Genomic DNA, 25,868 nt, shown 5'->3' with positions numbered 1-25,868 from the left:
TATATTGTTTTCTTGACTCTGTTTATTTCTGTCTGTATCACCTGACATAATCTATACTCATTACACAAATAATTTCTTAAAGCACAGCAATATTCCATTGCACTCATGAGCCACAATTTGTTTAGCCATTCCCCAACTGATGGGTATCTATTTTGTATCCACTTCTTAGCTATCACAAAAAATGCTGCTACAAATATTTTGGAATATATGGGAGCTTTTTCTTTGTGGGGGTATATATAAGTTCAGTAATGGAGTCTTAGGTTCAAAGGCTATGGAATTGTGAATTCTTTTCAGTATTTAGTATTCAGTCAGTACTGAATACCATGCTTTGCACACAGTACATACTTAATAAATGCTGCATTGATTTCACTAATTCATTCAAAACTTTGGGAATAATTTTATCCAGCATTTATAAAATTAATTTAATAAATTAATAAAATGCTAATAGAAGCAGAGAAACCAAATGGTGATAATAATCCCAAATCAGGCACTGGCACAGAATGACTGGTTATAGAATAAGGATTCAAGAAAAGCTAATAATTGTGTGTAGCTTAAGTGGTCAACCATCAGGCCAATATGTTGAAAAATGAGGAAAAGAAAAGGAGCCAGAACAAGGATGATGAACTTGAGAAGACAAGAATGGATAGAGAAAGGAAGATCAAGGTAAAGACAAAGGATAGTTTTAGAAATAATAACAGAGCATATAAATTTAAAAGCTCTTGCATAAATAAAAATCAATAAATCCATAATTAAAAGATACTCTATGAACGGAAGAGTAAGTAGGTGGGAAAATTAGCATTCAGTGTAAGATACCATCACCAGAATTGTTGGTTGCTGTTGTTCTTTTTCAGTTGCATACAATTCTTTGTGTCATTATTCAGGATTTTCTGGGCAAAGACATTGGAGTGCTTTGCCATTTTCTTTTCCAGCTAGCTCATTTAGAGAGGAGGAAACTGAGGCAGAGTTAAGTGATTTGTCCAAGGTCACATATAGAGCAGCAGTAGAGGAATGTGGATTCTTAGTTAATGACTGGGATTTAAATCCTGATTCTGCTTATGTGGATCTAATCGTAAGTGAGTTAATCAACATTTCTGAGCTTTGATTTCATCTTAAGTAAAATGAAGAGGTTGAACTAGAGAACAACCTTTAATCTATGATTTTATCAACAATTTAAAAATAAATCCAAATTATAATGGTCTTAAAAACTGTTCAAAATCACTAGTAGCCAAAGAAATACAAGTTTAAAAAATTTTCAATTAGGATCTTTTACCATCAAATTGTTTAAGATATGAAAATTCAATGTTATGAAGTTGTGAGAATAAGAGACATTAATATATAACTGGCATAGTTACAAAAATTGTTAAGAAAGAGACGTTATAAGAGTTCATGCCCTTTGACTAGTGACAATATACAGAATTTATACATAAATGTATAATATATAAAATATAGTTATTTCTACTAAAAATGAGGTTAACTTCAGCAAGAAAAAAGCCATATACACAAATAAATTCATAGCCATACTATTGGTGATAATTTTAAAAATTGTAACAATGTTTTCAACAATTGGGTTATTGTGGAATAAACTATAATAATAAAGTTTAAATATTATTACATCATATACAAAACAGTAAAAATTCAGAGCCACATAGAAAAAACTTCATGAAGTGATAGAATGAAGAAGCCAGATATGCACACATATACAGGAATATAAATAAAGCACACACTTTAATAAAACTCAGATACATAAGATCATAGATTTAGACTTTGGAGGGATCCTGAAAAGACCTGAGGGATTTAAGTACCTGGGTTCAGATGAATCTGTCAGGATTCAATCCCAAATCCTTCTACTACAAATCCAACATCCTTTTGATTACTACAGAGTTATAGGTTGTCAGAAAGAATGCCTGGAATCTAATTGAATGGGGTGTGTGAGGAAAGTAAAATGTTTGCCTCAAAATCATAGAGAAACCCCTTGGAAGGCAGATACTGATTTTTTTAATTTTTGCATTTTGCTGTAATCCCAGCATTTAAGACATTATGATTAAATGTCTCCTCTTGTGCCAGGTGAGAATATGTGTAGAATCATTCTACAGGGCAGGAATATAATTAATCAAATATAACTAAGATATTTTCCACTTAACAAAAAGAAATTTTTAAAAATATATACTGTAACGACTGTACATCATAACTGTCACTCAATACAAGCAATTTACCCCATTAAATAATTTCTTAGAACTTTTTTACTATATATTTCTAAAAAAAGTCTCTTCAAAGTATATAACCAAAATTTATAGAACTATTTAAGTGAAACACATTTTATAATTAAAATATGATATAATTAAATCTTATCATTTTCAACATCCCAACTATTTCAATAACAAAAGAAATTATAAAAGAAAATTTGATTTTAGGCATTTGCCACACCAATAAACAATTATTCTCAACCTAATACTTTAAGCAATACATTATTATGTATACATTTTGGGCCACTAAAATTTTCGTTATGCTTGGTATGACTTTACAAGAATTTGCAATGAGCTCAACATATAATTCAGAACCAGATAAACTAAACACATGCACACACACAAATATAAATTATGCAGACTGCTACAGCAAAGTACATATGATAAATAGTACATGAGTGAACAGTTTACTGAACAAATAAAAATAAACACTTCCCATTAAAATTATTTGAATTTAACAGTACTGACAAACTGGGTATAGCACATAATTTTATTTGCTTATAATTTAGGTGAGAAATTTCTCAATGAAATATAGTATTTTATAGAAAGAAATGATTTATGAAATGCAAGCCAATATTCAAAACAACTCATATTTTAAATAATTTCCCATCTTCTAACATTATGAATAGGCATACCCTATTCAGTATCGAGGAAACAACCTTAAAAAAAATTTTTTTTTCAGATTTTATGGCAAAAGCATTATCTTTAAAAAAAATTTATTTTAAGTGAGAAAAGTCTCTAATGATTTCACCCTTCCCAAGACAATTACTTAATTCCAAAAGGACCAAGATAATCTCTTCAGTTTTTCCTCAGTAGAACAAAATATATTTCTTCTCTTTATCTTCAAGATATCTGATCATCTTTAATGTTCTGGGAGAATGGGAAAAATTCCATATTAAAAGCAATATAATTTAAAAACCTATTATAAAGTAATCAAAGGACAAAGAGGGAACAACTCATAAGCAGAAATAGCTAATCTTAGTACAATGCTTTGGAGAGTAGGTACTTTATAAATGTCTACTAACTAGGCTAACCCAATAAAATGTACTCACTTCAACAAAGTTTACTGGTTTTCAACCAGTGAGAATGTTATGATTCTTACAAGGTACTAAGACAGTAGAATTGATCTGATCTTACAAGGAAATGTTATGGGCCAGAACTTGAAACAAGGTACTAAATGGAACTGAGGAGACAATGGTTAAATCTAATTTAGCATTGATTTAATCCTACAACAAATAATGGTTTCCTAGTGATACAGTGAAAGAAACTCTCAGGGCCAGACACAGAAGCCCACTAGAAGCTCTCAGAGGAGGAGACAGATTCATTCCATATTCCACCTTTCTGCTGGCTGGAGGCTTTGAAGTCGGAGTTGAGCTAGAGGCAGAAGCTGGAAGAGCTAAAAGACTAGCAGCAAGAGCTCTCGGAATCAAGGAGAGAGACAGGCCTCTAAGGAAGCTAACCGGGGTATTTGGAAGGAGACAATAAAGGATCTGAACTTTTAACAACTGGCTGCATTTGAGGTGATTATTACGGAACCAAAACTAAGGCTGCCTCCAGAAGTTCCCCAAGAAACCTGCTCCCAGAGAACGATTATATTTGAGAAAAGAGAACATTGCAGAGATGACAAAGCACTAGATCACTATATCTTAATCACTGATTTGCAACAATCCTATAATGTTTCCAATTACTTCAAAGGTGTGTCCAAAATCCTTCAAATTCCTAAATCAAAACCAACCTACATTATATAATTTTATGCAGAGGAATTTTATTTAGCAGAACTAAGATATCACAACTTTAAATTAGAAAACATTAATTGCTGACCAGTCACAGATTTGGATAGTTTTTGTTCCTTTTTTAAATGCTCTTCCAATCAGAAAATACTTACTTGTCTCAAGAACTGTTTTCCAAGATAAGTAGTTGCCATACTGGTTAAATTATTCTTGTTGCCTACTTTGCACCTGATGTAGCCATATAGGTTGGCACCCTGTAGTACCACACCCATGATGACCACTGCCTAGAAAAGGAGAAAAACCATTTAATAGTCTTATCAAATAATGTTTAAACCCCCCCCCCACACACACACACACACTCAACACCTTACCCTTATTTATTTATTTTTATTAAAGCTTTTTATTTACAAAACAAATGCGTGGGTAATTTTTCAACATTGACCCTTGCAAAGGCTTCTGTTCCAAATTATCCCCTCCCCCCCAGATGGCAGATAGTCCAATACATGTTAAATATATTAAAATATATGTTGAATACAATACATATATACATATTATAAAGTTATCTTGTTGCACACCAAAAAATCAGATCAAGAAGGAAAAAAAAACTGAGAAAGAAAACAAAATGCAAGCAAACAACAATAGAATGAGTGAGAATGCTATGTTATGGTCCACACTCAGTTCCCACAGTCTTCTCTCTGGGTGTAGATGGCTCTCTTCATCACTGAACAGTTGGAATTGGTTTGAATCATCTCAGTGTTGAAGAGAGCCATGCCCATCAGAATTGATCATCATATAGTATTGTTGTTGCCATGTTTAATGATTTCCTGATTCTGCTCATTTCACTTAGCATCAATTCATGTAAGTCTCTCCAGGTCTTTCTGAAATCATCCTGCTGGTTGTTTCTTACAGAACAATAATATTTCATAACATTCATATACCATAATTTATTCAGCCATTCTCCAATTGATGGGCATCCATTCAGTTTCCAGTTTCTAAAGCCACTACAAAAAGGGCTGTCACAAACATTTTTGCACATGTGGTTCCCTTTCTCTCCTTTAAGATCTCTTTGGGATATAGGCCCAGTAGAAATACTGCTGGGTCAAAGGGTATGCACAGTTTGATAACTTTGTGAGCACATTTCCAAACTGTTCTCCAGAATGGTTGGATCCATTCACAGTTCCACCAAGAATGTATCAGTGTCCTAGTTTTCCCACATTCATTATCTTTTCCTGTCATCTTAGCCAATCTGAGAGGTGTATAGTCGAATCTCAAAGTTGTAAAACTGACAATTTAAGTGAAATGGATGAATATTTACAAAAATATAAATTGCTTAATTCTAATACAGGACAATAATACTTAGGGGAGTTCTCAAGGAAAAGTGTTTTAGTCAGGGAGGGTCATGCCAGCAACTTGAGTTAATCTCTTCAGCCAATCAGATCTCAAGAAAACTACGTAAGGTCAAGAACTAGCCTCAGCTTCAAAATGTGATTCATCAAATCAGCACTTACCAGCCACTTCAATTTGAAGGAGAAGAGAGCACTAAAGGCAAATATCACCCACATAATTGGACAGGAAATTAATCCTAACCAAAAAATTCGTGACTCAGCTTCTGAAGAGGTCCTTTTATCTTGATTTAATTCCTAAGAAAGAACTCAATAGTGTATTCTATGTTACTGATTATCAATGAATACAGAAATTAATAAAAAATACCTTATCTAAAAATATAGTCACAAACACATTGGGAACAGTCTATCATTTGGTAAGAATAACTTGGTGTCCTAGGTGACAGTTATACAAAGTACAACATGATGTACTTTGCTATTCAAACTCCTATCTCTTTAGACTTGATACTTCTTAAACTTTTGATATTTGTATCCTAAGAAATGAGAGTACCATGCAGAGATAACAGTAATGTTAAGCTAAGGTCAATAAGAAATTATAGGCAGAGTATCAAGTTTAATTCATTATAATGCAACCAATTTATCTGTATACTAGAATAGGATATGCATTTTTATTTTTTCTTGCTGAATTTTAAAAAATGATAGGTTAAATAAGAGATTTTACAAATTCATCCCAGTCAGCTCACAGAATTTATCACATGATTTTGATCTATTAAGTAGCTATTGTTTTAAATATTATATAGTTCACCTGTAAAATATTCTTAAAGTTAAATGACAAAAATAATGGAAAGTTTACCTTTCGAGCCTCAAATACCCAGTGACTCTTTCCATCATCATCTATATGATTCCACCAGCGCAAGCCAACCATGAGCCTACCTGTTATATTCTGTTAAAAAAAAAAGATATATATGTGTATTTATATATGTATATGTATGTATACACACACACACACACACACACACACACACATACATACATAAACAAACACTTCAACCCTCAACAGAATTACTCAGTAGATATTCACTTTCAACTCCTTCACATCCAATAGTCAGGAAAATAAATGAAGAGGTAGGTCTGGACAAAAGTTAATGGATCATATAGCAACAGCAGGAAAAATATAAGTAGGCAAGAAAAAAAAGTAAGAATTTCCATAATCAACAATTCCTTCTGTTAAACGTTTTCACCCATCTTCCATTCTTCTCTTTTTATCTCTAATACTCTTATTCTTTGGTTAACCTGATGTCACCTCTCCCTTCTACTTTTCTCTCTTCTTTCTTTCCTTCCTTTCTTCCTTTATCAATTTATATCTATTCTATGTCTTGAGGGTACTATAACCCCCACCACTGCTACTGCAAATCAATTTATAGGAACATTCAGGATAATATGCTCTTAATATCTACATATCTGTTTCCCTAAGATAAAAAGTATAGTTTCCCTAAGATAAAAATAGTTTCATTAAAGCCAATTTCCATAACAACCCTTAATCTATGCCAACTCCAATCTCCCCCTCCCAATACAGAGGTACACATATAATGGCTCCTTTCTGAGGTAGTTAATAATCTAGAAACCCCATTCTACCTTTACTGTAATAACTTTTTGTACATCATGGTACTCTAGGTTTATGTTTTTCTACTATGCATATGCTCAGTTTTTCAAAGGGAAATAACAATGCAAATTGACAAATATTTCTTAAATGCCTGTATGCAAATACTATACTAGACATTGGGCATGCAAAAAAACCAACCCCCCCAAAACAACAACAACAACAACAACAACAGTAAATGGCCTCTATTCTTAAGGAATTTATATTCATTCTATTGCCGAGAGAGACACAATAGGAAATGGCACTAAAACACTAGTTAAGTGTGATAGTACTTAAGTAAAAGGAACAAAGAGATCAGACAATCTAGAAATATTTGAGGAAGAAGAAAACACTAACAAAAAGGGGAATAATGGAAGTCTATGAAGGGTTGTGATAAAATGAGATAATATTTGTAAAGAGCTTTGTAATCCTTAAAACACCACATGAATCATATAAAATTAGCTATGATGATGATGAAGGAGGTAGCAACTGAGGTATCTCGAATACAAAGAAACTCAAATGAAAAGGGACTGCATTTGAGGAAAACTTGTACAAATGCAGAGACAGAAGAAATAATAGCTTAGATGGGGCTTTAAGATTTACAAAACTTTTTACACATTTTATCTCAAGTTAAATACAATTGAGGTAACAGCTGATATTCAGATCTGAGAAGATCAGAGACTATATGAACTAACAAGTAATGTGAAATCAGGCAAAAAGCATACCCAGGAACTATCCTGGCCCAAAGGCCATGCTAAAGAGTTTGTACTTTATCCTCAAAATATCATCGAATAACCAAAAGTTTTTGAGAAGAGTAATGCCATGTTTAATCCTGTACTTCACAATATTATTCTGAAAGTTTTGTGGAAGCTTGATTGAAGGACCCAAATGAACAGGTTAATAAGGAGACTCAAATCAATATAATGACAGAATACAATTCCAATAGACTTGGGATGGAGAGAGCTACCTGCATCCAGAGACTATGGGGACTAAATGTGTATCATAACACAGTTTTTTATCTTTTTTGTTGTTGTTGTTGTTTGCTTGCTTGTTTTTGCTTTCTCATTTTTTTTCCCTTTTTGATCTGATTTTTCTTGTGCAGCATGATAAATGTGAAAATATGTTTAGAAGAATTGTACATGTTTAACATATTGGATTACTTGCTATCTGGGGAGAAGAGAGATGGGGGAAGGAAAAATTTGGAACACAAGGTTTTGCAAGGGTGAATGTTGAGAAATATCTTTGCATGTATTTTGAAAAATAAAAAGCTATTATTATAAAATAGAAATAGATCAAGTATTGTGGAATACAAGTGATGAATGTTATATGCTACTACTTATAATAAATGAAAAAAAGTGACTGAAAAAAAAAAGATGGCAGTATAGAGTAGACTTAACATTAAGGAGGAGAGCAAAGTAAAATATGACTCTGAGGTTTTAAACCTGAGTGACAAGGACAATAATGGTGCCCTTAAGAAAGGGTAACTCTAGACAACTAGAGAAGACAATAATAGTCCAGAATAGAAAACAGTGAACCCAGGCATAAACATGCTGAACTTAAGGTGCTGGTATAATATTTAGATAAAGATATCCAGCCTTCTGTCCACTAAGGCACCTAGCTGACCTTGTAGGGGAATAATAAACAATAAACAAAGAAAATTTCAAGGTTCAAACAGAATATAAATTTTAATTTCAAAGCTATGATATGGAGCTAGAAACCAGAATGCAAGGGACTTAGAAATGAGTAGAAAGTAAAGCAGTATTCTAAGTGAAGAAAATTATGGCTTCAGGTATGTCAGGATCAAATGAATGATTTTTTTACGGATGAGAGGGACCTAAGTAAGTTTGTAGACATCCATCAAGGAAATAATCAGTAGATAAGAGACTGGAAATAAGAGAGGGAGGTAAGCTAGTGCAGAAAAGCTACCAATAGTAAATAAAATGTATGCTACACTTGGAATCAGAAGACCTGAGAAGCTATGAGAGAAAGAGCAGAAGGTCAAACATAAATTGAATAAAAAGGAAATTCATGTAGGTGATTTGAAGGTATTAGAACTAATACAGGCTAAAAAGGTTGAAATTTGGAGAAACTGAGGAATAGTTAAAGTAGAATAATCTTCAGCCCCAGATATTCTTCCTGATGTCATGTTGCAGTTCTGTGAGAGAAAGATGAAAGCAGAACTGATTCAAGTAAGATTTAAAAGAATTAAAGAAAAATAAATATCAGGCAGTAGGATTTGAACAGTAAGATCTCCACAGGAAAGAAAGTAGCTGGATAGGTCAAGACAAGAAAAGGTACATGAAACAATGAAAAGGTAAGGCAATTCTGTAGAGTAAAGCAAAATGACATAACAAATATAATTCCAGTAAAAGGGGAAGTGGGGCTTAGCCATGGAGTTGATGAAAGATCCTCTCAAGTTATTAAGATATAACAAATGGTTGTAAAAGTTTTAAGAAGGTGCTTAAAGTTAAGTTTAAATATCAAATAAATTATCTAAAAAAATATAAGGCTGAATATTTCAGCCAGGATGAAGTAAAATGGTATAGCAACTACCAATGGCTATGCAACATTTACATTTCTGCTGCAGCCAAGTGACTTATTTGCATTACATGTATGGGCTAACTTCAATCTAGAAAAAAGAAGGGAATGAAAATGTTTCCACACTCCAGGTTGTTGGAGATAATAAGGGAAACAGAAACTAAAATTTAACTGGAAAAAAGACAACTGAACTAGAGGTGAGGTTATGTTAGAAACTAAAAGTTTTACAAAAAGGAAGGAAAATGAAAGCTATTCAACATAAAGATAGAAACTAAATCCTAATAAGTCCTGATTGGGAAATCCAAGGGAAAAAAATCACATATAATAGATCATTTTTCCTAGTTGAAGCTTCAGCCTCTTAAAGACAGAGTTTTGTGGATACTGCAGACAGGGTCTAGTCAAAAAGTGGTTCCACAAAATTTTCAAATACAGGGATTCAATGAGGACATACCTGAGAATGGGCATGAGGGTAATAAAAGTCCCAAATCTAAAGCATGTGCTCCCTGACTTTATGCTGAGAATAGGAACAGGTGCTAACTGGATAGCTCTATTGCTCACTATTTACTGCTGATGATCCAGTGAAAGTTGAGAGGATTTCTACCTAGTAAGGTAATGCAAAGCAAGGCTCACTTCCTACTGCCTAAAAACAGGCCCATGTCTTTGTTATCTTGGAAAAAAACCTTGCCTATTCCTTCATCCCTGCTATCACCCTATATTTCTTATGCTCTTTGTCACCCAATTCCTTGTAAAGACGTTATACATTAAGTTTTTCTATTTTCCTTTCTCTCCCTTTTTTAACATCTTGTTTGGGTTCTGACCTCCTCATTCCAATGAAATGGTTTTCTCCAAAATTAATGATTTTCTAAATGCCAAATCAAAAAGCCTTTTCTCAGTCCTCATTCTTCTTGAACTGCCTACAATCTTTGATAGCCTCTTTTTCTTGATAGTCACCTCTCAAGTTTTTTGAAACACCAATCTCTCCTGGTGATCTCATTGGCTTTTGTGGATTTAATTTCTATCTCTATGCTGATGATTCTCAAATCTACCTATGCTGTCTTATCGATGACTTCTATTTTCACATCTCCAACTGTCTTTCAGATACCTTGAACTGATTGTCCAGTAGGTATCTTAAACTCAACATATACAAAATAGAATTTATTGTCTTTCTCCCTAAACCCACCCATTCTTTATTATGGTTGAAATGGTAGAGAGAGAAAAGTAAAGAGTGCCTGAGTCAGAGGTCTGTGGGAGATCTAGATGAGGATTCAGCAAATATGAAGCAGCATAAGAGACTAAAATGGGATAAGATATCGTCTAAGATAAGGAGATGATATGAATAATAAGGAAATGTTTCCTCAGAAGTCTATCATCATTAGGGGTCTAAGTAGGGAGCCCCTTAAGTCTAATTAGGGAGTGATTATAGTAAGTGTTCATCTTAAGAGAAGAACAGAAAAGAAGACCTGAAGGAGGAACATACTGGTATACAAGTGAAAGACTTAAAAAAAAAAAAAAAAAAAAAAAAAAAAAGAGGATGAAATCAATGAGAGGGAAACATTTGAATCTCATTTTCATAAGATTTGTTACAAGAGTTTTATTTTACTTTTTTTTCTGCAAGAGGAGAGGAGGAATGTAAAAGGCCCTCAGAATAAGCACATGCATCTGTTTTATTTTATATTTGCATTTATACTGAGCCTCCAATACTTTCCTCTAGTCTCAAACACAAAGATGACTTTTCTTTCTTCCCTGTCTCCATCTATTCAATTACATTCATTCTTTATATGTCCACTCACATCTCATACTTTCCTTAAACTTCCTCCAATTGACTCCACCTAATTAGGTAGGTCCTCTGAAGTCCAATGGTGGCAGTTTTTCACTGATTTTGGCATCAGAGACTTGATTTCAAGTTTCATCTTTAGTTCTTAATTCCTGTGCCTTTGTGACCTTGGCCAAGCCATATGACATCTCAAACTCAATTTCCTTACCTATAAAATGAGAGGATTGAACAAGATAGTTCCTGACATCCTTTCCAGAGGAAAGGATCTATGAATTATGAACTTATAATCTGTGTCACTCATTTGACATTTGTATCTCACCTTGTATTGTTATAGTTATATTTTTAAGTATGCATGTCTCCTATCCTCAACTAAAGTACAAGGCATGGGCCATCTTATATCTTTAACCATATAGTTAAGTGCTTAAAAAGATTTATTGAGTGATATTAGGCTTGCTGGATTCTGTACATGTCTACTAACTCATCAAAAGCATTAAAAGTAACTGAAATAATCAGATTCATTCTGTGTCTTTTTAAATTGATCCTACTTACAATAAACTGACTTTGCCCTATAACTAAGTTATGATTCTTTATCTCTAAATTTAGTTCAGAAATTCATGTATCCTGTCAATGAATTAAGTTTAGAAATTTAGCTCTTCTATTAATCTTTGTTCTACTCTTGTGTCAAGGAAATCTATTATCCTTAATGGAGACAGAAGGATACAAGGGAGTCTTTATTACACCAAGCTACTCTTCAAGGATGCCTTCAAGGATAGTTAGCTATCCCAAAAAATCTGAGTTGCTATCTCCATCCCTGCATATGCCAAGTGGACTCAAACAATGAACATTTCTTAGTCACAAGAAGGAGAGAAGAGCAATTGGTAGACATTATTCCTAACTTCTATCTGATCATATTTTCTTTTCTCTATGATGCTGGCTTTGCTATTTACTGTACTCCCCAAATTATAAAAGAAAACTGTCCCCCTCATTTGGCATTTTGTCTTCACTAAGGAAGCTGTGATCCCATTTATTAGTAAATTTGTGCTTTATTAATAAATTGATCATGCTCAGAACTTTATCTATTTATCTTATATAACATAATTTTGAAGCAAACTTTAAGTTAGTTATGCTAATTTTTTTTTTTTCTGTGTGTCTGAAAAAACTGAATTACCTACAAGCAGAAAATGAGATCTGTATCTCTAAGGAAAATTGCTGTTTTATTTAAGGCTAAGAAATAATACATGGTACAGCCATAATATGAAGGGTAGTATTCACTATTTCAGCCATGGGACACTTTGGGACTCAAAATATTAAATTCTAGTCTGGAAGAACTAGAAGGGCTGGGGAAAATTTTGGAACAAAAAAGAGGAAATTAAAAGTAGACAAACAATATTTTATATGGAAAAACTATCATTCTGGAACATCATGTTTCCATGGAAAAGTTTGAGAATCACATTGTAAGGGTAATGTTCTATTTTTTATCTGCTTTTTGGTATAGTTTAACATGGAGGAACAACAATTAACCCCTGCCAAAAATATTCACAAAAGTCTCACATTTATATTCATTTTGGCAAGACATTTTAAAACTCTTTTAAGTTTCGTGTCCCTTGATATTTTAAAACAATCCTTCTTTCTCAAGAGGAAATCAACCCTGAAATTCATACCTCCTCAGCATTCTCAGCCCAAGGATACTGCTCCCTCTGACTAGAAAGATGAAAAGTAGGCAATGGAGAGCCCCTCTCAGATCTTCCATCATGGAGGGCACTCAGAACATTCGGCTCACCATTTTTCATTAAGCTACTTTCCCAGATTCGTGATCACCAAGTGAAACTCATCATTCTATAACATGAAATCAACTCTCATTCCTCAGATCATTTCCCACAATGTTACAGGATTTCAATAAGCTAAATAACTTCCTTCTCCTTCCCCAACCTCTTCAGTTTGTCCTTTTGAGATTGTAAGCTTATTGAGGGCAGGCTCTACCTTATCCCTTTCTTTGAATCAACAATGCTTAGCTCGATATCTGACAAGTTCTTAACATTTACTAATTCAATGCTGAACATTTTTTTTAAAAAAGCATACCTTCACTGTCCAAAAGTCACATGATAATAACAAGATAATTGTCACCATACAAGCAATAAAGCTGCTACTCAGCAATTCACATAGAAGATAAACAATTATTGCACCAAGTCGAAAGAATAAATGGAAAAACGATGCCACCGGATGTCTGCAAATATAAGCATAACACAGAGATTATAATTACATTACCGTGTAAAGTGTATAGAAAAAGTTCTAAAGTTAAAAATAGAATTACTTGAATCATTAAAAAGAACAATAAAAATAATTGTCTTAGCTCCTGTTTCACCAAACATTTTTTAAAGCAAAACATATGCATGGGTAATTTTTCAACATTGATCCTTGCAAAATCTGTTCCAAATTTTCCCCTCCTTCCCCCCACTCCCTCCCCTAGATGGCAGGTACTCCAATATATGTTAAATATGTTACAATATATGTTAAATCCAATATATGTATACATAGTTATACAGCTATCTTGCTGCACAAGAAAAGTTGGATCAAGAAGAAAAAAAAAACTGAGAAAGGAAACAAAATGCAAGTAAACAACAGAAAGAATGAAATTGCTATGTTGTGGTCCACACTCAGTTTCCACAGTCTTCTCTCTGGGTGTAGATGGTTCTCCTCATTATTGAACAATTGGAATTGGTTTGAATCATCTCATTGTTGAAGAGAGCCACATCCATCAAAACTGATCATCATATAGACTTGTTGTTGTCATGTATAATGATCTCCTGGTTCTACTCATTTCACGTAGCATCAGTTCATATAAGTCTCTGCAGGCCTCTCTGAAATTATCCTGCTAATCATTTCTTACAGAAAAATAATATTCTATAACATTCATATACCATAATTTATTCAGCCATTCTCCAATTGATGGGCATCCATCCATTCAGTTTCCAGTTTCTAAAGCTACTACAAAAAGGGCTGCCACAAACATTTTTGCACATATGGTTCCCTTTCCCTCCTTTAAGATCTCTTTGGGACATAAGTCCAGGAGAAACATTGATGGATCAAAGGATATACACAGTTTGATAACTTTTTGAGCATAGTTCCAAATTGCTCTCCAGAATGGTTGGATCCATTCATAGTTCCACCAACAATAGGTCAGTGTCCAGTTTTCCCACATCCCCTTCAACATTCTTCATTATCTTTTCCTGTAATCTTAGCCAATCTAAGAGGTGTATAAGTTGTTTCTCAAGAGTTGTCTTAATTTGCATTTCTCTGATCAATAGTGATTTGGAGCACCTTTTCATATGACTAGAAATAGTTTCAATTTCTTCATCTGAAAATTATCTGTTCATGTCCTTTGACCATTTATCAATTGCAGAATGGCTTGAATTCTTATAAATTTGAGTTAATTCTCTATATATTTTAGAAGTGAGGCCTTTATCAGAACCTCTGAATGTAAAAAATGTTTTCCAAGTTTATTGCTTCCCTTCTAATGTTGTTTGCCTTAGTTTTGTTTGTACAAAAACTTTTTAACTCAATATAATCAAAATTATCTATTTTGTGATCAATAATGATCTCTAGTTCATCTTTGGTCACAAATTCCTTCCTCCTGCATGGATCTAAGAGGTAAACTATCCTATGTTCTTTTGTTTATAATATCATTCTTCATGTCTAGACCCATTTTAATGTTATCTTTTCACCAAACATCTTGAAATTGAGTGAGGAAGTCTATTTTCAGAAATATCACAAAGTATGGGATAGATCTGTGATTTCATTAACATAAGTAAATCTCTCAATGAAGAAATTACCAATGTACATGAGCAATTGTTCTGCAAATCACAATCTTAAAAGAGTTGTCTAGGGTAGTGGCCTCCAAGATGGATTAAGTGCTATGAATGTGGGAAGACTCTGACCCTCACTAAAACAGCCAATCATCATGGGATTTGCTTGTCTCTAACATACTCTTAATCCAAGTCCTTTGTTAGGCCAACTCCCAATCTTCTCCAGTTGGGACCTAAGACTACTTTTGTTTATCCTTCCAAACTTCTCTTTTATTATTGACTACAAGTCAATTTACCATTGACTCCATTACCCCAGGTTATCAAATCCTCAGTGTCATTGTGGGATTTCTCTTTTTCCTTTATCCTTTTTCCATATATCACTCAGCTATCAAATATTGTTATTTTTACCTTCACATTTGTCACATTTATTCTCTTCTCTCTATTCACATCATCATCATCCTAGTTTAAGCCTTCATCATTTCTCACCAGGTATATGGCCAATAAAATTCTCCTTTTAAAAATAAATTTATTGTTTATTTCTTTATTTTGCGTTCTTAAAAAAATGAGTTTATTTCTGTCCTTCCACTAAGAAATTAAGAAATGTACTATCAATTACACATGTGAAATCACACAAAACATTTTCATATTAGTCATTTTGCTCTTCCCGCCCTCCCCCCCCCAACCCTACCAGCAAAGAAAAAGCAATAAACTATAGAGTGAAAAAGTTATGTTTCTCAGATTTCATCCATTCTGTCTTTGGAGGTAAACAGTATTTTTAACATGAGTCCTTTGGAAATGTCTCGGAACACTCTATTGATCAGAGCAGTTAAGATTTTCACAGTTGATCACCATTACAATATTGTTATTACTGAGTGCAACCTGCTCATTTCACTTACAGTTCATTCCAGTTCAATCATCCCAGATTTTTTTGAAACTATCCAGCTCATCATTTCTCATAGCTCACATCACAATTATATATCACAACTTGTTCAGCCATTCCTCAAGTGATGGGCATCTCCTCGATTTCCAATTCTTTGCCACCACAAAAAAAAGGACTGTTATAAATTTTCTATGTATATAGATATAGGTATGTATGTATGTCCTTTTCCTTTCATTTACCTGGGATACAGATCTAGTAGTAGTATTCTAAAAGCTTCTAATTGTCGTTACTATCTCCAGTTTTTTCCTCCCCTCTCCATTATTAATAAGAACTGGCAAAGTGATTTTCCTCAAGAGCAACTCTGAGTATAAACTCTAGAACCTTCTCCTCTACATCCTAGGATCAAACGTTATTCTACTTTTACTTCTCTATTTTAATAACTATTTGTGTGTTTTATAACATAACATATTGAGGGAGTATATGTTCAATTTTTTTTTTTAACTGATAAAGTTGCAAGGTCAAAAATGTTTGGAGGCCACTGGTCTAGAACACTGAAAAAGTGACCTGCTCACTATCCCAAATATAGTATTTGTCAGAACAGGACTTGTAGCTAAGTCATCATCTTAACTCCAAGACTAGCCATCTATTATGCCACACTACCTCTTACTATGACCAAACCCTAATTTTACAGAAAATATACCATGTAAAATTTTTTGTATAAATTATTATTTATATTCATCAAAACTACCAGAAAGTTTTAAGAATAGGAATGCTATTTACCAATAGTGCTATAACTTTATTTACCATTAAGCTATATGAACTTATAGAGAACAACCCCCAGATCCTCAGAAATTTTTATAGGTTAAGTCTATCAGAAACATTTTATTTTATTAAAAAGAGTAGATAAAATAGATATTTGCAAGTCCATGATTTTTATGACCTAATTTCTATAGAACTGTTCTTTTCTACTTTAATCACTCAACAAGCACTTATTAAGCTTTCATATGCCTAATTAGGAACTGTGCTAGGCAATGGAGCCAGAAAAATAAAAAAGAAGCAGTATCTGCCCACAAGGAATACTGGGAGAAAGCAACATATTCATGGAGAAGTAATTTTAAAAATATAGTATTAAAAGTTATTAACAACTAGACGGAAGCAGAAAATGCTTTTTGAAGGAGACAGCACTGAGGATGAGGCTTGAAAGGAGCTAGAGGTTTCAAAAAGTGAAGAGAAAGAACATTTCAGGAATGGGGATCAAATAGTGTAAAAGTAGAGGAAGGAGTTGAAATACTGCCAATAAGAAAACAAAAACACCTACTCTGGCTAAAGTAAAAAGTGAGTGTGATAGGTCCAAATCTGCCTCATCCTCAAAAATCATTTGACTCTAATATTGAAGAGGAGAACCGGAAACTCTGAAAATCCTTAAAGGAGAAAATCTCCTTCAACTCTGCCTCAGTGATGGACTCCACCTGGAAGGACAGTTTCATCTTTGTTATCTGGGTGGGGTCGGCTCAGTCCTGAAATACAATTAATTCAATTCAAATTCCAGCTCTATGAGCCAACTTGAGACTCTACCCACAAGCCCCTTTCAACTTGTAACCAAAGCCCCCTATTATAAAAGAGCTACATTAAAACTCTCTCTTTGCAGAGGTTCCAAACATGCCAGCTATACCAAGCTTGGCACCCCAAGGAGCTTCTGCCCACTGGAATACTCTTTTTCAGTGCCCTCTTCTCTTTACCCTCACCTATTTCCTTAACCAGACTTTAACCTTACTTTCAATCCCCATAATAAACCTCTTTTATCAATCTAGGTTTTCAGGTCTGTAAATTCCTTTACAGAGAACCTATGCTTGCACCCAATCCCAAGGGGTTGCAGGGAAGACAAACCACTCCATTCGATTCCCTGAACCCCAAACCTGGGCCTCATTTAATTCCCTGACCGCTAGAAACCCTAATTTCATTTGGGTTCCCCAAATCTAACCTCATCAATATGGCCTCAAGCTATCATCTTTTATCTCTCTCTTCCCTTACTTAGCCAAACTTCAGGAAAAAAGCTAATTACAAACATTGCCACTAGTTTCTCTCTGCAACCCTTTGGAATTTAGCTTCTGACTTAATGTCTTAATTTCTTAATAATCACTTGATGATGTCTTAAATTTTTTTATTTCTAATTTTCAAAACTAATGCTATTTTGTCAGTCCTTATCCTTATTGATTTAAGTTCTGCATTTGACACTATCTACTACTTGCTTCCTCAAAAGCCTCTCCTCTCTAGGGTTTTTTCCTATCTTTGTGATTTTTCCTTTGCAGGTTGGCTCATAAATTCCTTATGATGTTCCTTCACTACTTTCCTATATAATCTTTCTTATGGTTATCTCATCAATTCACATGGATTTAATTAGCATATCAATGTAGATAACTCACAAATCTAAATATTTAGCCTGTCTCTTTCACCCCAAATTTTAATTTCTGAAATCACCAACTGTACCAAGAAGTAAAAAGGGATATTTCCAAGCATGGGGAAAAACCCAGTCCAAAAGAATGGATACAGATCGAGTACTGACTGTGAAAGAGAGAGGGTCTATGAGTCTGGACTGTAAACAGAGGAAGCAGAAGCACAGAACTCATCTTTTCTTCAAAGCCCTTTTCCTCTTTCAAACTTTCCTACTTCTTTTAAAGACACGAAGTGTTTTTTTCTTTTGTTTTTGTAAACTAAGTCTTCCTATCTCAACACTAACTGGAAGTTTAGCAGCTACTTACAGGCCTAACTTCAATGTTGATTGGTACAGAAACTTTAACCTGATCCATTTCGAATCTGAAGCACTTTGCCCTCCTTATATACTCTGATGGCTCCCAGATTCAGTGTAAAAACCTTATCAGTTTTAGCTCTACTGAAGCTCAGAACTCTTGAACAAAGCCATCAACCACCTTTAACCTCCCCATAGTAAAGTATTTGCCACTATACCAGGCTTTCTATCTCCCAGATTCAAAACCTTGGTGTTATCCTCAATTCCTCGCTACATTATCTAAACTCTTGCCAAACTTGGTTATCTTTTCTCTCTAGTCATATAGCTATCACCTATGTTCAAGCCCTCATTTCCCTGCACCTAGATTGTTGCAAGATCCTTCTGACTGGTGTCCCTACCTTAAGTCTACCAGTCTATTCTCCAGATACTGACCAAAGCAATTTTTTAAGTATGGAACTAAGCATTTTAGTCTTCTACTCAATAACTACAATAACTCCTTATTACCACTAGAATAAAATAGGAACACTTCTGCTTTTAAAGCCCTTCACAACCTCGCCTATCCGTACCTTTCCAGCCTATTAATAAATTTCCCACCTTTTTGTGCTCTATTGTGTCAAACCAAACTGGCATTCTCTCTGTTCATCAAACAGTAGGCTCCAGCTCCATATCTCAACTCCTTACACATACACACACACACACACACACACACACACATATCCTACCCAAGATATTGTAATCTCCTTCAAAGTAGAGTATGGCTCATTCTTTGTGTCTGAATCCTAGTACCAAGAATAATAGTTGACATTTAATAAATGCTTAGTAACTGATAGGAAGTAAATGCTGTGTTCCTGAATTTTATAAACCAAATCATGCTTACATGCATGCAGTATTAGAACTTACTTTTAAAAAACACTATGATATTATTAGAGCTAGAAGAGTTTTTTTAAAATTCACCTAGCCCAATTTATTTTACAGATGCAGAAAACAGATGGCCTCTAGGGTTTCTTCCTGCTCTAATCTATGACCCTATGATTCCAAGGCCAGAAAAGTAAAATTATTTGTCCAAGGTCACATAAGCTAGTAAACTGAAAGAGCTATGACTGAAACCAAGGTTTCCTGATTATTAGTTCAGTACTTTTTAAACTATACTGAATCTTAACTGATTATTCCATGAATCAGGGACATAGATTTGGGTACTCCCTCCACATCCATCAGTAGTGATCAAAATCTATCCATACTTTCTCATTAAAAAGTAATTTATTATTTTATAACAATCAAATCATGCCCTAATTTGTTTATAAATCCAAATTTTTACATATCAGATTTGCTTAGCATATTTAAAGTGCCATTCTCCCCAATCCTGCAATATAAACATTTAAAACAAAAATAATACAAAGAATAAATTGCAATTATCTTTATCCAACCTTAATGCAACATTGACTTTCACAGCAGGGCAGAACTTCCAAAGACACCACCACCATACACATATATTCATACCTGATTTTCACCTTCTTTGACATCCTGGATGACTCATCATCACTGGCATCAAACAGTGAAACATTTTCAGTATCATCATTACTGTCCTAAAAGGGAAATGGTCTAATTCAAAATGCGATACAACACCAGAATCAAAATTAAGCTTTTTTCGATTATGCTAATACTGGTAAGATCACATAAATAAATGAAGTTGACAACCACACCAACTATAAGACAAATTAAAAAAAGCCTTGGGGATATGGATTTCTCAACTGACTATAAGTTTCTGGATAAGCTAGATAGCACCATGGATATAGTGCCAAGTGTGCAGACAAGAAGACTCATCTTCCCAAGTTCAAATCTGACCTCAGACACTTTCTGTTTGACCCTGCACAAGTCATGTAATACTATTTGTCTCAATTTCCTTATTTGAAAAATAAGCCAGAAAGAAAATAGCTACTTTAAATGAGTCAAAAAGAGTTGTATAAAACTGAAAAGGGACTGAACAATAATTATGATATATTTTTATATTCTTTCTCTTCTTGTCATTGTCTCAGAGAGAAAGGGAATATATGCATTATCATAGGATCATGGATTTAAAGCTGGAAGGAAACTTTATGGCCAATGTCCTTCCTTCATAGATGAAGAAATAAAACTGAGGCAAATTAAGTTAATCACCAATGGTCACATTGATGGGTCTGAGCCAGGATTTGAATTCAGATCTTTCTGACTCCAAGTCCAGGTGAATGAATGTATGTATGTATCGAATCCCTAGTGATTAAGGATTAAGGATGATCCCTCAGATTATTTTAGCTAACATGTCGTCTCTCTGCCTTCAAGAAAGAAAATAGGAAGCGAGGCAAATTTAGGATATTTGGGGTTTTTTCCTCTAAAAAAATAAATTTTATTCAAAGGCTTTATTCAAATAGACTGTTGGTCATTTGACACAGCAATGATTTTGAGAAGCATAAGCAAAAAATACCACTAAGACTAAGGATGAGAAAAAGAAGAAAAAAAAAAAAAAAACCAAAAAAACCTTCAATTAGATCCTCAAAATTAAATCAACATGTTTTAATAGTTTTAAGTATATTGCCTTTAGTTCAGAAAGACACAGGGAAAAACAGTGAAAAAAAAAAAAATGACATAACATATTGCTCATGGGGAGAGGCCTATAGTTTACATAAAATCCCCCAAAATCTTGAGTACGTTAAACAAAACCAAAAGATCCTAGAAATGATGAGTATTAAAAAACATCAGGCAAATAAAGGAATTAACTATATCTTAAAGCAACAGATGAGTGCAGGAGGCATGGTTTATAGGAATAATTTTAAGAGTGATCAAATTTTCTTGCTCCTGTATTACAGTCATTTCCTATATTTAAAAGACATTGTTTTCTGAATAAGTCATTTTTCGGATAAACTGGCCCCCACACTAGAAAGAACAGACCATGCCCAAAGTTCATGTATCTTCTTGATATTTACTAAAGTATATTCTTTATAGGCAGTAAGATTTCAAGGAAAACTTGGTTCCTCAGGTATGAAGCTCAAACTGGGTCTTTATTTAGCTATCTGGAATATACAAGAAGGATTTTAGTCATAGACTGGCTCATGAGAAGGAACTGATAGATCACTAGAAGACTGATGATTACAATGCTATCAATCCTGTCTTATGGACAAAAATGTCTTTATGGAAGCACCAAAGAGAGCTCTCACCAGTTTTTCCTTTGTATCAAAAAAAAGTCCTTTAAATAGCCTAAATTCTCATTGATTAAGAAGATTAAGCTTTCCCTTGAATTTTTTTTTTTTTTAAGGAAAGCAATGGTAATCATTCACAAAGAAATCTGTACTTTACAAAAAAATCTAAACAGCAATCCTATCTTCATAGATATTATAAATAGGGGTATTGCAACTACAAACTAGGTAAAGTAAAAACAATAGTCAAAGTTAAGCTGGCCCTGCCACACAGACTTGTTAGAATAAAGACCAAACAACACTTAATTCGAATGTTGTATGGTCAAAAGAATTATGCAAGAAATCAACAGGATGTAGGAAATGGATAAAAGAACAAAAATTGACATAGATTTCCAACATTTTCTATGTTAACAGATAAAAAGCAATTGCTACAGGGAGGCCAAAAAAGCCTAGAAATTGACTAAAGAAAGCAAACACAATTTTTTAAAACAAGTGTGGCTTCAAAAATATTGTCATTCAAGGCTCAGTATAACTTGTTAGAAGAATGACCACATAAATTTTTTAAAAAGATGTACTAAAATGGAGAAAGATTACAATCTGCCTCCATTGTAGGAAAAAATCTAAAAACAAAGTAGGTGTCTATTAAATAGTAAATTGCTTAGCAAAAAATTAGTATATGGATGTAATATATTAAAAAATATAAACATAAATATAAAAATATAAAAAATTACAAATAAGAAAAAGATAAATATTAGAAGACCTGTATGAATAAGAAAACAAAATACATAATATGAACGTTAGTATAAAAGGAAAGCAAAGTCACTTTTCAGATTAATGTAAAGATTCATCAGTTACGGAGAGCTGATGTTTAAATATATTTCCCTCCTCTCAGAAAAAAACACCACCACAATAAAGTAGACTATTAGTGTACTATACAAGTTCTCAGACACGGCAGATGAGTATTTAATAATGACATTTTAAAAAGGCTTCAAGAAGTGGCTAGGTGATTCAGTGAATAGAACACCAGTACTGAAGTCCTGAACTGAGTTCAAATCTGGTTTCAAACACTTCCTAGCTATGTGACTGATCCTGGGCAAGTCACTTAACCTCAATTGCCTCAACAACAACAAAAGGCTTTAGCAAACCATCAAGAATGAACTTTTCTTTAACTGTGCCCATACTGATAAAATGATGGATCTTCTGAATTACTGAATTACTTAAAAAATGTAAATTCCTTAAGAACAGTGGTTTGTTTTTGATTTTTACTCTGGATCTCTAGAGCTTAGAACATTTAAGTGATTGCTGATTAAAACTGTTTTAGCTGTTTTGTAAAATCCCAAATCCCTAGCAGAGTACTTGGCAGTCAGGAACACATATATTCAAGTCCTTCCTCTGACATATTGACAGTGTCACTTAATTTCTTAGTACTCAGACAATTTTATATTCCAAGAACAGTTGTCAATTGCACACAGATGAGAGTATTCTCTTACAAGCAATTCTCTTTGCCAAGGAAGTCATAGGCCCAGTTGAATAATAATGATGATAATTTTTAACAAATTGACATTTTTGTAAATATGTATGTAAACAACTTAAAAATGAAATGAGATCTGCTCTAAGTCTTTCACTTCAAAAATACAACAAAAAAGCTATAACTAAACAAAAAGACAAACATGAGTAGGTAGCCACAAATCACCATAGATCCTGCATACCACCTTCTCAAGTACATTCTTTCACCTTCAGTGCTTCTGACCATTCCTTCCCCACTGCATGATACAATAAACTTAGGTCTCTCATACCCTAATAAAATATATATTATTTCTTTGACTCTACTGGTCCCTCGGGTTATCACCCTCATCTCCCTTTACTACTAATCTTCTATATCAAAGATTCTTTTTTTTTTCTTTTAAAAATATTTTATTTTATTTATTTCTTTTATTTAATAGCCTTTTATTTACAGGATATATGCATGGGTAACTTTACAGCATTAACAATTGCCAAACCTCTTGTTCCAATTTTTCACCTCTTACCCCCCCCCCACCCCTCCCCTAGATGGCAGGATGACCAGTAGATGTTAAATATATTAAAATATAAATTAGATACACAATAAGTATACATGACCAAAACGTTATTTTGCTGTACAAAAAGAATCAGACTCTGAAATATTGTACAATGCTTGTGAAGGAAATCAAAAATGCAGGTGGGCATAAATATAGGGATTGGGAATTCAATGTAATGGTTTTTAGTCATCTCCCAGAATTCTTTTTCTGGGCATAGCTGGTTCAGTTCATTACTGCTCCATTGGAAATGATCTGGTTGTAGATCAAAGATTCTTAACATGAAGTATGGACTTCTAAAATATTTTGTCAATCATATTTAATCTTTTGTGATCCTAGCTTATGCATTTAAAAACATTATTCTGAGAAGAGTCCAAAAGCTTCACCATTCTGCCAAAAGTTCATAATGCTAAAAAATGGCTAAGAAACCCTGAAAATGGATTTTTCTCTCACCAGAATTACTAATTGCCTACTTGCCTCGTTTTTTCTCTTCAAAGTACTCTTCACCAACTACCCAAAATCTTTCTACTGCCTCAACTTGCAAATAAAATCCATTTGCAACAACTTTCAGCTAAAAGATTATACCACCTGGAAGCCTTCCCTACCTGAGCACTTTATCAGGCTCTTTCCTTTATTAGTATATTCTATCCTGTATCACACTTACCTACATACATCATCATGATTTATGGACCCTCCCACTGGATTTTAAGAAGAAGCTCTGTTACTGCCCCAATTCTAGGGTCTACAGGTGTACTCAACAAATGTTTTTTGAAATTAACTGAACAATGTCGTTTTTAAAATTCAACCAAATCGAATTCCAGAGATAAAGAAACTAAAATTTCATTTTAAAAATGTGAAAAGCCGCATAGTGCAGGGGGCATTCTCTCAATAACGTTATCTTTAGAAACTGAAATAAAAGTGCAGTAGTACCTATTCCAATTTTATCTAGTAAAATAGTATCTGCGGTTAAAGCACAATTATTGGAGCCAGATTGTTTTTTCAAAAGCACATCAATGCCTTCCCCAAATGATTCAGGCATTTACAGATGATGTACAGCACAATGCAGTACCAGAGCTTTAGATTAGAGGCCTTGGAGTCAAATTCTGCTTCTGCTCTTTACTACCTTCGGAGACCCCCCCCCCCTAGATGTCGCTAAAGTTCTGTGATGCCGTTTTTTTTCATTTGGGAAATGGAGTCGTAATAGATTAAATAAAAGGTCCGTTCCAGCTATAAATTTACGAAGGTGGTTTAGGGGCATGTATCTATGAAAATAAAATATCGTTATCAACCATCAAAAAGAACTGCCTCTCCCTGTCAAAGTCGGATTTAAGGAGCCCTTAAAATACCAAGAAGAAATTAGTCCTGTCATTAAATGCACGCCTTCGCTTCGGGGTCCCCAGAACTTCCCCTGCTGCCCTGGGATGATACCACCACAACCCCGCGACCCTACTTGTACTCGGTTGTAACTCCAGCCCTAACGCTAACAGTAGAATCAACTCTACTGCATAACACAAAACTCTCACCTGACGCAACATGGCGCTCTTGTCTCGGCAAACCCACTTCCGGGAAGAGACAACGTCACGGTACCTCAGCGCCACGTCGCGTAGGCATGCACGCTCTTACGTCAAACCGTCACGTCCCAGCGTGCATTGGGAATGGGAAGAAGGAAGAAGTATAGAGAGAGCCTGATGTGAGAGCAGTGCGTCTCTGCGAGAGCTGGTGGGACTGACGGGAAGGGGGACGGAGTGCTCTGGAGAGGCGGAACTTAAGATGGGAAGTGAAGGGATACCGAGGGAAACTCCCGAGATGTAAAAAACAAAAGACATCAATAAGAAGTAATTTTAAAAAATATGAAGCAAGCTAATGCAAGGGGGAAAAGCTACGAAATTGTGAAGTTAGTTAAAAAGAGCAAGAATGAGTTGGTACTTAAAGTGGGCAAGCTACTTCGTAA

General features: G+C 34.1%; 1 protein-coding gene across 2 annotated transcripts; it reads right to left on the bottom strand.

The window, feature by feature from the left end:
- Window positions 1-1,508: 1,508 nt before the first annotated feature.
- Window positions 1,509-25,533, bottom strand: LOC100935244 (Golgi apparatus membrane protein TVP23 homolog B). 2 transcript variants are annotated; one of them, XM_031968483.1, is made up of 7 exons: window positions 25,441-25,533; window positions 20,194-20,279; window positions 13,347-13,491; window positions 6,170-6,259; window positions 5,482-5,613; window positions 4,129-4,257; window positions 1,509-3,113 (listed from the first exon to the last, which is right to left on the bottom strand). In XM_031968483.1, exons 1-7 carry the CDS (start codon window positions 25,450-25,452, stop codon window positions 3,087-3,089), a joined length of 621 nt encoding a protein of 206 aa, XP_031824343.1. In that variant the 5' UTR covers window positions 25,453-25,533; the 3' UTR covers window positions 1,509-3,086. The 2 variants fall into 2 exon arrangements, with proteins under 2 accessions (XP_031824343.1, XP_031824342.1); XM_031968482.1 differs by lacking the exons at window positions 13,347-13,491; window positions 25,441-25,533 and having other exon boundaries at window positions 20,194-20,281.
- Window positions 25,534-25,868: the final 335 nt, after the last annotated feature.

This window comes from Sarcophilus harrisii, chromosome 4 (genome assembly GCF_902635505.1).
Source record: "Sarcophilus harrisii chromosome 4, mSarHar1.11, whole genome shotgun sequence".
Lineage (NCBI taxonomy): Eukaryota > Metazoa > Chordata > Mammalia > Dasyuromorphia > Dasyuridae > Sarcophilus > Sarcophilus harrisii.
The sequence above is the reverse complement of the archived record's forward strand: the minus strand, read 5'-3'. Positions and strand labels throughout refer to the sequence as shown.

Coding starts and splice junctions, on each gene's coding strand:
- LOC100935244 (XM_031968483.1), bottom strand. Junction 4,258..5,481: donor CCTTCAAATTGAAGTGGCTG/GTAAGTGCTGAT, acceptor CTCCTTTTCTAG/GCAGTGGTCATCATGGGTGT. Junction 3,114..4,128: donor GAAAACAGTTCTTGAGACAA/GTAAGTATTTTC, acceptor CCATTCTCCCAG/AACATTAAAGATGATCAGAT.